We start from the raw sequence: 13,063 nt of genomic DNA on the forward strand, positions 1-13,063 counted from the left end.
CAGTATTATAGTAGTTATATACTTGTACATAGGAGCAGTATTAGTAGTTATATTCTTGTACATAGGAGCAGTATTATAGTAGTTATATTGCTTGTATATAGGAGCAGTATTATAGTAGTTATATACTTGTACATAGGAGCATTATTATAGTAGTTATATTCTTGTACATAGGACAGTATTATAGTAGTTATATTCTTGTACATAGGAGCAGTATTATAGTAGTTATATTCTTGTACATAGGAGCAGTATTATAGTAGTTATATTCTTGTATATAGGAGGCAGTATTATAGTAGTTATATTCTTGTACATAGGAGGCAGTATTATAGTAGTTATATTCTTGTATATAGGAGCAGTATTATAGTAGTTATATTCTTGTATATAGGAGCAGTATTATAGTAGTTATATTCTTGTATATAGGAGCAGTATTATAGTAGTTATATTCTTGTATATAGGAGGCAGTATTATAGTAGTTATATTCTTATACAAACCATTGAGTGTAATAGTCTTGTGTGATTGACTAAGCCTTCATCCCATCGGATCAGTTCTTCGTAGGCCATCTTTATAATGGCTGTAGCATTGTACCAATATTTGATTGTGTTCCTGTCTAGAGCTAATTAAAAAATGATATTGTTTCATAAATCATTGTACAAAAAGTGACAGTATGCTGTATATATATACTATATAGTGTGTGTATGTGTATATATATATATATATATACTACAGAGCACAGTATACTGTGTATATATACTACAGAGGACAGTATAATGTATATATATATATATATATATATATATATATATACTATAGAGGACAGTATACTGTATATACTACAGAGGACAGTATATTGTATATATACTACAGAAGACAGTATACTGTATATTTCCCTTATCGTCCTCGGCAGCACAGAATGGGTTAACGTTGACCTCTTTAGTTTCCTAGGACCGCCCACCTAGATTTAAACAATCAAACAATTAGTCAATCACATAATCAGTACACCTATAAAGGTCTGGTGAATGCAACTGCCCCTTGTATTTTTTTTATGTCCTCATTTCTGAGGAATCTGCCCACCTGTCTGGTGTGTGAAGATCGGCCACCTATGCCGTGGGGTGTGTCCCAGGCTCCAGGCCAAGTGTCCAGCACTGCCACGGGTGTGTCCTTGGCGCTGGCACTATGCCGCATCCACGATGCGCGCTCCGGCAGGAGGTCCTCCATTGCGGTCTGCTAAGCCGCTTCCCTGCCGTGGATTCGCGCGTGGCGCCCGACGCTGTCATCCCCAGCATGCCGCTCCTTCCATCAGGAGGCCGCCCCATGCCGCACTTCCGGGTTCGGGCAGCGTCTGACGTCATCAGTCAGCGCTCCCTCTGGGGCCAATGGGGAGCCGCAGGAGCGGCTGACGTCACCATGCGGCGTCCAGGGCGCCGGATTCGAATATTTAAAGTGGATGCAGGCTGGAGCAAGCTGCCATAAGTGCCTGGCAGCCGAGCTCCTGTGAATTTAAGGTATTGTGTCAGCTGGGGTCCCTTCTGACTAGATCACCTTGCTGGTTTTGCTCATGATATGTCTGTTTTGTCTGTTCCAGATGTCTGGGCTTCCTGGTTCAGGGAGAAAGAAGGCTAAGAAGCACAGACACAGATATTGCCTGTCATGTGAGCAGCCCCTACCTGATGAGCAGCGAGAGGACTACTGTGACAACTGTGCTGCGGCTGATTCTGTCCATTCTCATAGATCGTCTGGATCCAAGAGGTCTAGGAGGAAGCAGTCCCGCTGCATTTCTTGTATTCAGCCCTTACCTGAGGATTCGCGGTCCAATATCTGCGCTTCCTGTACTCAGCCGGAGGTCGAGTCTGACGCAGAGTCCAGAAGGCTAATGAGCCTCTTTAAGTCCTTTCTGACAAAGCAGAAACAGAAGGCCAAAAAGAGAAAGCGCGATCCTGTCTCCTCATCCTCTGACGAGTCTCTGACGGCTGAGAGCGAATATTCAGACTCCGATTGGGAAGTCTCTAAAATGGAGGAAAATTTCCTTTTTGATAGGAAGAATGCGAATCGCTTAATTAAAGAAGTAAAAGGAATAATGGAGACTAAGGAAGACCCTGTCGCTGCACAGGACAAGGAGAGTCTCTTCTATTTTCCAAAGAAAAAAGCTTCAGTCCTCCCAAGCCATCCAGTGCTGGACTCCATATTCCAGAAGGAATGTAAAGGTCCCCTGAAGAAGATGGATCCTGGCTCAAGGTTCCGCTCGGTCTATAAAATCGACTCCTCTGAGTCCTCAAGCTGGGAGGCTCCCTCCAGAGTTGATCCTGCGGTAACAAGGCTGGCTAAAAGGTCCTTTTTTCCTGCAGATGACTCCGCATTGCTGAGGGATCCGATGGACAGAAAAGCGGATAACTTGTTAAAGAGACTGCATTCTTACTTGGCCACGTTAAGTAAGGCAGCCATGGCCGCAGTACCAGTGGCTTGGGCCCTCAGAATCTGGCTAAGTCACCTAGGAAGGGACATTGAGGACGGAGTCTCCAGAGAAGACCTGCTTCTTCAACTGCCGTCCCTTAAAATGGCCGCTGAATTTTTGTGCGACTTTCCAGTGGATTCGCTGAGATTCCTGGCTAAAGATATGGCTCTCTCAAATTCAATAAGAAGAACCTTGTGGCTCAAGCTATGGGCAGGAGATGTTGCCTCTAAGACCAACCTCTGCGCTTTACCCTTTGAGCCTGGGAGATTGTTCGGCTCTCAGCTAGACAAGCTGTTAGAATCCAATTCGGATGAGAAATCCCTGAAGTTCCCTCAGTTTAAGACCAAGAATCGTCCGAGGAATTTTCGTCCCTTTGGCAGGCAGCCTTACCGCAGAACAGGCTATCGTGGGCGATCTAGCAGAGGCCGGTCGGACAGAAGAATCCTTCCCAGTTCTGCTGAAAAAGCGAGAGGAAAGGAAGACATCAGTAAAAACTCCAAGACTGATTTCTGACGTCGAAAGCCAGTCTGTAGGAGGGCGCTTATCCTACTTCTACAACAACTGGGGCCGTCAGGAGAGCAGGGAAAATCCTGCACTTTCAATTCAGAGCATTGCCCTTCGGGCTGACATCCGCGCCCAGAATCTTTACCAAGATATCAGTGGTGGCAGCAGTACATCTACGCTTACAGGCCATTCAAGTCTACCCTTACTTGGACGACTGGCTAGTAGCAGCAGCAACGGAGGAACAGCTACAACTTCATCTCCGTACAGTCATCTTTCTTCTCCAGTCCCTCGGTTTCATAATGAGTTGGAAGAAATCTCAGCTCTCCCCTACGACGTCAAAAAGATTCTTGGGGATGGTGATAGACACCCGCTGCATGAAAGTTTTCCTTCCTTCAGACAAGAGTCAGAAGATCAGAGAGGAAGTGAGAACCTTGAGATCCATTCACAAGCCATCTGTACGCAGAGTAATGAAGACCTTGGGTCATCTGACTTCTACCATAGATGCGGTCCCCTGGGCGAAGATCCATATGCGAGACCTTCAATGGAATATGATACAGGCAAGACGCACCAGTCATTGCGACTTGGAGAGAAGAGTCAGCCTGAGGCCATCCGTTATTCAGAGTCTGGACTGGTGGTTGCAGACGGAGAAGCTCACAGTAGGAAAATCGTTTCAGTATCTGTCGCCGATAGTAATCACCACGGATGCGTCAGCCAGAGGCTGGGGAGCTCATGTACAGAACAGATGGATCCAAGGGAAATGGTCTCCCCAGGATCTGCAACAGTCCTCAAACTTCAAGGAGATGAAGGCTGTTCTGGAATCGCTGGTCCATTTCCAGACTCTCCTGGAAGGAAAATCGGTGCTGGTTCGCTCAGACAACCTCTCCACTGTGTTCTACCTGAACAAACAGGGAGGAACGAGGAGCCCGTCCTTAATGAAATTATGCAAACTGATTTTCACCTGGGCAGAATCACATCTTTTGCAATTAAGAGCGATTCATATAAGAGGCTGTTACAATATACAAGCGGATCGGATGGATGGAGTCGGATGACAGTCAGTCCGAGCGAGTGGGGTTTGAATCCGATTTACTTCAAGCAAATCATAGCCAGATGGGGTTGTCCAACCTGGGATCTGATGGCTTCCAGACAAAATCGGAAACTCCAGAAGTTCTGTTCCCTGAGCAAGCACGACGGGCCGACAGTGGTAGACGCCTTCTCGATGTCTTGGAGTCACCTATTCGTCTACCTATTTCCACCAGTACCCCTCATACCGAGGGTTCTACAGAAGATTGCGGTAGAAAGACCCAAAGTAATATTGATAGCACCATTTTGGCCCCGGAGGTCATGGTTTCCTCTTCTTCTCCAGCTGTCCGAAGGGAACTATTGGAAGCTTCCATGTGCCCCCGACCTTCTCCTCCAGCAGGGGCTATTCCATCAGAACCTAGACAGGTTACACCTCACGGCCTGGATGTTGAGAGAAGCAGATTAGAAGAAGAGGGCCTACCAGCTTCAGTCATTGACACACTAATGAATTCCCGCAAGCGTTCTACCAACGTGAAATATGCCAAAGTATTGGGAAAATTCCGGTCTTGGTTGTCTGGGAAAGGATATGCGGAAATAAACATCTCCAGTATTCTTCAGTTCCTTCAAGACGGATTTGATATGGGCTTGAAGCCGAATACCTTAAAATCCCAGATGACTGCCATTAATATCTTGACAGAGAATAAATATCTATTCCATCCTTTGATAGTCAGATTCTTCAAGGCCTTGAAGAGGCTAAGACCGGTGATTCACGAACCCTTTCCTGTGTGGGACTTATCCCTAGTACTAAGGGGACTCACAAAACCACCTTTTGAACCGTTGGAACAGGTGGACATCAGATATCTCTCCTGCAAAGTTCTGTTTCTTGTGGCCATTACATCGGCGAAAAGATTGGGGGAACTACGAGCGTTATCTTCCAGACATCCATAAATACGAATCCTTCCCGATGGGATATTGATTAGAACCATACCTTCCTTTCAACAAAAGGTTCCTTCCACTATGAATATTAATAGGGAAACCTTCTTGCCTACATTTTTTCCAAATCCGGCGGATGAAGAACAGGAGCAGTTACATATGCTGGATGTAAAGAGAGCAGTGGAAACATATTTGCGAAGAACGGAAGAGTTCCGGTTAGACGAAAGTCTTTTTTTTTGCTTTATTCTGGACCGAGAAGAGGGCGAACGCCATCCAAAGATTCTCTCGCCCGGTGGATAAAGAACACCATCACAGAAACCTACTTGTTAGAGGGGGAAACTCCACCACTTTCCATCAAGGCTCATTCCACAAGATCGACAGCAGCCTCTTGGGCGGAATATGGGCAGGTGTCTATACAAGAAATCTGCAGCGCAGCCTCCTGGTCCACTCCTTCCACCTTCGCAAAGCATTATTGCCTCGACATCGAGTCCAGGAGCTCAGCCTTTGGCACAGGCATTCTAAGTTCAGCTTCAGTATAATCCCCCCCTTTGGAATCTATAAAAATCCCATTCTGTGCTGCCGAGGACGATAAGGGAAAGTAGAAAATTGGTACCTGGAATTTTACTTTCCTTGAGTCCGAAGGCAGCACAGGCGTACCCTCCCTAATAAATTGTATTTTTTTGTTCTGCAACTGTGTGGATCTATTTTTTAATACAAGGGGCAGTTGCATTCACCAGACCTTTATAGGTGTACTGATTATGTGATTGACTAATTGTTTGATTGTTTAAATCTAGGTGGGCGGTCCTAGGAAACTAAAGAGGTCAACGTTAACCCATTCTGTGCTGCCTTCGGACTCAAGGAAAGTAAAATTCCAGGTACCAATTTTCTACTATACACTACATAGAACAGTATACTGTGTATATATATATATACACTCACCTAAAGAATTATTAGGAACACCATACTAATACGGTGTTGGACCCCCTTTTGCCTTCAGAACGGCCTTAATTCTACGTGGCATTGATTACACAAGGTGCTGATAGCATTCTTTAGAAATGTTGGCCCATATTGATAGGATAGCATCTTGCAGTTGATGGAGATTTGAGGGATGCACATCCAGGGCACGAAGCTCCCGTTTCACCACATCCCAAAGATGCTCTATTGGGTTGAGATCTGGTGACTGTGGGGCCATTTTAGTACAGTGAACTCATTGTCATGTTCAAGAAACCAATTTGAAATGATTCGAGCTTTGTGACATGGTGCATTATCCTGCTGGAAGTAGCCATCAGAGGATGGGTACATGGTGGTCATGAAGGGATGGACATGGTCAGAAACAACGCTCAGGTAGCCCGTGACATTTAAACGATGGCCAATTGGCACTAAGGGGCCTAAAGTGTGCCTGGAAAACATCCCCCACACCATTACACCACCACCACCAGCCTGCACAGTGGTAACAAGGCATGATGGATACATGTTCTCATTCTGTTTACGCCAAATTCGGACTCTACCATTTGAATGTCCCAACAGAAATCGAGACTCATCAGACCAGGCAACATTTTTCCAGTCTTCAACAGTCCAATTTTGGTGAGCTTGTGCAATAGTGGAGATGAGTGGTACCCGGTGGGGTCTTCTGCTGTTGTAGCCCATCCGCCTCAAGGTTGTGCGTGTTGTGGCTTCACAAATGCTTTGCTGCAGACCTCGGTTGTAACGAGTGGTTATTTCAGTCAACGTTGCTCTTCTATCAGCTTGAATCAGTCGGCCCATTCTCCTCTGACCTGTAGCATCAACAAGGCATTTTCGCCCACAGGACTGCCGCATACTGGATGTTTTTCCCTTTTCACACGATTCTTTGTAAACCCCAGAAATGGTTGTGCGTGAAAATCCCAGTAACTGAGCAGATTGTGAAATACTCAGACCGGCCCGTCTGGCACCAACAACCATGCCACGCTCAAAATTGCTTAAATCACCTTTCTTTCCCATTCTGACATTCAGTTTGGAGTTCAGGAGATTGTCTTGACCAGGACAACAACCCTACATGCATTGAAGCAACTGCCATGTGATTGGTTGACTAGATAATCGCATTAATGAGAAATAGAACAGGTGTTCCTAAAAATTCTTTAGGTGAGTGTATATATACTACAGAAGACAGTATACTGTATATATATATATATAGTACAGAGGACATTATACTGTATGTATATATATCTATATATATATATATATATATAGTACAGAGGACATTATACTGTGTATATACACTGAGCAAAATATAAACGCAACACTTTTGGTTTTGCTCCCATTTTGCATGAGCTGAACTCAAAGTCTGAAACATTTTTTACATACACAAAAGACCCATTACTCTCAAATATTGTTCACAAATCTGTCTAAATCTGTGTTAGTGAGCACGTCTCCTTTGCCGAGATAATCCATCCCACCTCACAGGTGTGGCATATCAAGGTGCTGATTAGACACATGAATATTGCACAGGTGTGCCTTAGACTGCCCACAATAAAAGGCCACTCTGAAATGTGCACAGTTTTGCCTTACTAGTAGAGTTGAGCGAACACCTGGATGTTCGGGTTCGAGAAGTTCGGCCGAACTTCCCGGAAATGTTCGGGATCCGAACCCGACCCGAACTTCGTCTCGAACCCGAACCCCATTGAAGTCAATAGGGACCCGAACTTTTCGGCACTAAAAAGGCTGTAAAACAGCCCAGGAAAGGGCTAGAGGGCTGCAAAAGGCAGCAAAATGTAGTTAAATTCCCTGCAAACAAATGTGGATAGGGAAATGAATAAAAATAAAAATAAAATAAATAAAAATTAACCAATATCAATTGGAGAGAGGTCCCATAGCAGAGAATCTGGCTCATGTCATAGCAGAGAATCAGGCTTCATGTCATAGCAGAGAATCAGGCTTCACGTCAGCCAAAACTGGAACAGTCCATTGTCAGATATTTAGGCCCAGCACCCAGGCAGAGGAGAGAGGTCCCGTAACAGAGAATCAGTCTTCATGTCACCCACCACTGGAACAGGCCACTGTCAGATATTTTTAGGCCCCGGCACCCAGACAGAGGAGAGGTTCATTCAACTTTGGGTAGCCTCGCAATATAATGGTAAAATGAAAATAAAAATAGGAATGAATGAGGAAGTGCCCTGGAGTCCAATAATATATGGTTAAGGGGAGGTAGTTAATGTCTAATCTGCACAAGGGATGGACAGGTCCTGTGGGATCCATGCCTGGTTCATTTTTATGAATGCCAGCTTGTCCACATTGGCTGTAGACAGACACATGTTAGTGAAATGTTGCCTCCTGCTAACACGTTGCGTATCAGGTGGTGGTGCAGTTAGCTGTGGCGTGTTGACAAAACTTTTCCACATCTCTGCCATGCTAACCCTGCCCTCAGAGGAGCTGGCCGTGACACAGCTGCCTTGGCGACCTCTTGCTCCTCCTCTGCCTTGGCCTTGGGCTTCCACTTGTTCCCCTGTGACATTTGGGAATGCTCTCAGTAGCGCGTCTACCAACGTGCGCTTGTACTCGCGCATCTTCCTATCACGCTCCAGTGCAGGAAGTAAGGTGGGCACATTGTCTTTGTACCATGGATCCAGCAGGGTGGCAACCCAGTAGTCCGCACACGTTAAAATGTGGGCAACTCTGCTGTCGTTGCGCAGGCACTGCAGCATGTAGTCGCTCATGTGTGCCAGGCAGCCCAGAGGTAAGGACAAGCTGTCCTCTGTGGGAGGTGTATCGTCATCGTCCTGCGTTTCCCCCCAGCCACGCACCAGTGATGGACCCGAGCTGCGTTGGGTGCCACCCCGCTGTGACCATGCTTCATCCTCATCCTCCTCCACCTCCTCCTCATCCTCGTCCTCCTCGTCCTCCAGTAGTGGGCCCTGGCTGGCCACATTTGTACCTGGCCTCTGCTGTTGCAAAAAACCTCCCTCTGAGTCACTTCGAAGAGACTGGCCTGAAAGTGCTAAAAATGACCCCTCTTCCTCCTCCTCCTCCTCCTCCTCCTCCTGGGCCACCTCCTCTTCCATCATCGCCCTAAGTGTTTTCTCAAGGAGACATAGAAGTGGTATTGTAACGCTGATAACGGCGTCATTGCCACTGGCCATGTTGGTGGAGTACTCGAAACAGCGCAACAGGGCACACAGGTCTCGCATGGAGGCCCAGTTATTGGTGGTGAAGTGGTGCTGTTCCACAATGCGACTGACCCGTGCGTGCTGCAGCTGAAACTCCACTATGGCCTGCTGCTGCTCGCACAGTCTGTCCAGCATGTGCAAGGTGAAGTTCCACCTGGTGGGCACGTCGCATATGAGGCGGTGAGCGGGAAGGCCGAAGTTACGCTGTAGCGCAGACAGGCGAGCAGCGGCAGGATGTGAACGCCGGAAGCGCGAACAGACGGCCCGCACTTTATGCAGCAGCTCTGACATGTCGGGGTAGTTGTGAATGAACGTCTGCACCACCAAATTCAGCACATGCGCCAAGCAAGGGATGTGCGTCAAACCGGCTAGTCCCAGAGCTGCAACGAGATTTCGCCCATTATCGCACACCACCAGGCCGGGCTTGAGGCTCACCAGCAGCAACCACTCGTCGGTCTGTTGTTCTATACCCCGCCACAACTCCTGTGCGGTGTGGGGTCTGTCCCCCAAACATATGAGTTTCAGAATGGCCTGCTGACGTTTACCCCGGGCTGTGCTGAAGTTGGTGGTGAAGGTGTGTGGCTGACTGGATGAGCAGGTGGAAGAAGAGGAGGAGGAAGCTGAGTAGGAGGAGGAGGCAACAGGAGGCAAAGAATGTTGCCCTGCGATCCTTGGCGGCAGAAGGACGTGCGCCAAACAGCTCTCTGCCTGGGGCCCAGCCGCCACTACATTTACCCAGTGTGCAGTTAGGGAGATATAGCGTCCCTGGCCGTGCTTACTGGTCCACGTATCTGTGGTTAGGTGGACCTTGCCACAGATGGCGTTGCGCAGTGCACACTTGATTTTATCGGATACTTGGTTGTGCAGGGAAGGCACGGCTCTCTTGGAGAAGTAGTGCCGGCTGGGAACAACATACTGTGGGACAGCAAGCGACATGAGCTGTTTGAAGCTGTCTGTGTCCACCAGCCTAAATGACAGCATTTCATAGGCCAGTAGTTTAGAAATGCTGGCATTCAGGGCCAGGGATCGAGGGTGGCTAGGTGGGAATTTACGCTTTCTCTCAAATGTTTGTGAGATGGAGAGCTGAACGCTGCCGTGTGACATGGTTGAGATGCTTGGTGACGGAGGTGGTGGTGTTGGTGGTACATCCCGTTTGCTGGGCGGCAGGTGCCAACGTTCCTCCAGAGGCGGAGGAAGAGGCCGAGGCGGCAGCAGCAGAATAGGCCGAGGCGGCAGCAGCAGAAGAGGGAGCAGGGGGAGCCTGAGTGACTTCCTTGGTTTTAAGGTGTTTACTCCTCTGCAGTTCATGCTTTGCATGCAGGTGCCTGGTCATGCAGGTTGTGCTCAGGTTCAGAACGTTAATGCCTCACTTCAGGCTCTGATGGCACAGCGTGCAAACCACTCGGGTCTTGTCGTCAGCACATTGTTTGAAGAAGTGCCATGCCAGGGAACTCCTTGAAGCTGCCTTTGGGGTGCTCGGTCCCAGATGGCGGCGGTCAGTAGCAGGCGGAGTCTCTTGGCGGCGGGTGTTCTGCTTTTGCCCACTGCTTCCTCTTTTGCTACGCTGTTGGCACGACCTTCATTCCATGTGGGGTCTAGGACCTCATCGTCCCCTGCATCGTCTTCCACCCAGTCTTGATCCCTGACCTCCTGTTCAGTCTGCACACTGCAGAAAGACGCAGCAGTTGGCACCTGTGTTTCGTCATCATCAGAGACATGCTGAGGTGGTATTCCCATGTCCTCATCATCAGAAAACATAAGTGGTTGTGCGTCAGTGCATTCTATGTCTTTCACCGCTGGGGAAGGGCTAGGTGGATGCCCTTGGGAAACCCTGCCAGCGGAGTCTTCAAACAGCATAAGAGACTGCTGCATAACTTGAGGCTGAGACAGTTTCCCTGGTATGCATGGGGGTGATGTGACAGACTGATGGGGTTGGTTTTCAGGCGCCATCTGTGCGCTTTCTGCAGAAGACTGGGTGGGAGATAATGTGAACGTGCTGGATCCACTGTCGGCCACCCAATTGACTAATGCCTGTACCTGCTCAGGCCTTACCATCCTTAGAACGGCATTGGGCCCCACCAAATATCGCTGTAAATTCTGGCGGCTACTGGGACCTGAGGTAGTTGGTACACTAGGACGTGTGGATGTGGCAGAACGGCCACGTCCTCTCCCAGCACCAGAGGGTCCACTAACACCACCACGACCATGTCCGCGTCCGCGTCCCTTACTAGATGTTTTACTCATTGTTACCATTCACCACAATAAGAAAAAAAATTTGGCCCAATGTATTGAATTCAAATTCAGGCCTTTTTTTTACAGACACCTAACACTACCTGGCTATCTATTTATGGACCGTATTACACTAATACAGGCACAGCAGTAACCACAGATTTAGCTGACTATAAATTTGAGGCCTAGTATTTAGGCGCTGGGTGACAGGTATACGTTTACGGACAGAATTAGACTTGGAGATGCACGGTAGCGTGTGAAGTTATTGAGGATGACCCTATCAGCACCTTGAATCTAATATACCCTTTTATGGATAGATTTAAAGTTGGCCTGATACAGCAGAAACCACTGATTTAGGGAATTGCTAAGTTGGGAATTGTATTTCAACCCAGAACAAAAATATATCCTTTGCCAGACAGCAGACAGTATTACAATTGGCTGGCCACAGCTGAAACACCAGAGTTAGGGTACTGCCATTTTGGCAATTGTATTTCACCCCTCAATAAAATAGCAAGCACAGCCAAGCCCCTGATGTAGGATATAGCCAAAAAAATAACCACACTATTGATGGTTAAATGTTCTTGGTGGCAGCTTGTGCTCGCGCACCACAAGACACAAAATGTCAGCCGATCACCCCAGAAAAAAGTGACATAAAAACGCTCTGGGCAGCCTAAAAACAGTGAGCAATTAAATAGCAGCAGTTCAATGATCCACAGCTGTAGATCGATCACTGACTTTAGTGTTTTGGAGGAGTTAATCACTGCCTAATCTCGCCCTAACAGTCACAGCTGCAACCTCTCCCTACACTGATCAGAGCAGAGTGACGGGCAGCGCTACCTGACTCCAGCTTAAATAGAGGCTGGGTCACATGGTGCTCTGGCCAATCACAGCCATGCCAATAGTAGGCATGGCTGTGATGGCCTCTTGGGGAAAGTAGTATGACGCTTGTTGATTGGCTGCTTTGCAGCCTTTCAAAAAGCGCCAAGAAAGCGACGAACACCGAACCCGGACTTTTACGAAAAGGTTCGGGTCCGTGTCACGGACACCCTAAAATTCGGTACGAACCCGAACTATACAGTTCGGGTTCGCTCATCCCTACTAACTAGGCAAGTCACATAGTATGTACGCGATGACGTAGGCTGAGTACGTCACGCTCTCCGCCTCCCCCGTGGCTCAGCTGTCCTGCTGCTGCTCTGAGCTTTCGGCGTCTCATGGATCTCTTGGCGTCTCTGTGACGCTCCCTGGCCGTGTTTCCTCTATGTTGCCGCTCCGACGATTGCTCCGACTGCTCTACCTGTGAGGAGCTCATCATCAGCTTATATTTCCCCGGTCTTCGTCGATCCTCTCCCCTCCTCCCCATCCCGCTGTGGAAACTTGGAGTCGGCACCGTCTGGATTTGCCTGGATCGCTGGATCGCTGAACGGGTTTGGATCCTCACTCCTGCTGCCTCCTGCTCCTGCTGCCTGTATTACTGTATGTATTGGTCCTCAGACCTGCTGATTCCTGCTGATTCCTCCTGATCCCCCGTCCCTCTCCCTGTGCCGTTCTGATTAGATTAAATTCTATGGGACTCTCTCTTACCTGATCGTCCGATTTACAGCCGACTTCTCCCCCCATTTGTTCTTACTGATTTGCTTCCCTGTCACTGTTGTGACTAACCTCCCTGTGACTGTGTCTTTGTAATACTGGGATCAACCCTATAAAACTTTATTTTTGATAGGCTGCTGGATATTCGGCTTCTCCGTTTTGGCTGCTGGTGTCTCTTAGGAGTCTCTGGTCCTGGGGAAGG

The 13,063-nt window shown here is 47.9% G+C and overlaps 1 protein-coding gene across 1 annotated transcript in view; it reads right to left on the bottom strand.

Annotated features, from left to right (window-relative positions):
- Positions 1-13,063, bottom strand: part of UMODL1 (uromodulin like 1) — a 100,864-nt gene that overhangs the window by 59,972 nt on the left and 27,829 nt on the right. Inside the window, exon 4 of the mRNA XM_044285748.1 lies at positions 489-610. Coding sequence (XP_044141683.1) covers positions 489-610 — 122 coding nt within the window. The remainder of the gene's footprint in view (positions 1-488; positions 611-13,063) is intronic.

This window comes from Bufo gargarizans, chromosome 3 (genome assembly GCF_014858855.1).
Source record: "Bufo gargarizans isolate SCDJY-AF-19 chromosome 3, ASM1485885v1, whole genome shotgun sequence".
Classification (NCBI taxonomy): Eukaryota; Metazoa; Chordata; class Amphibia; order Anura; family Bufonidae; genus Bufo; species Bufo gargarizans.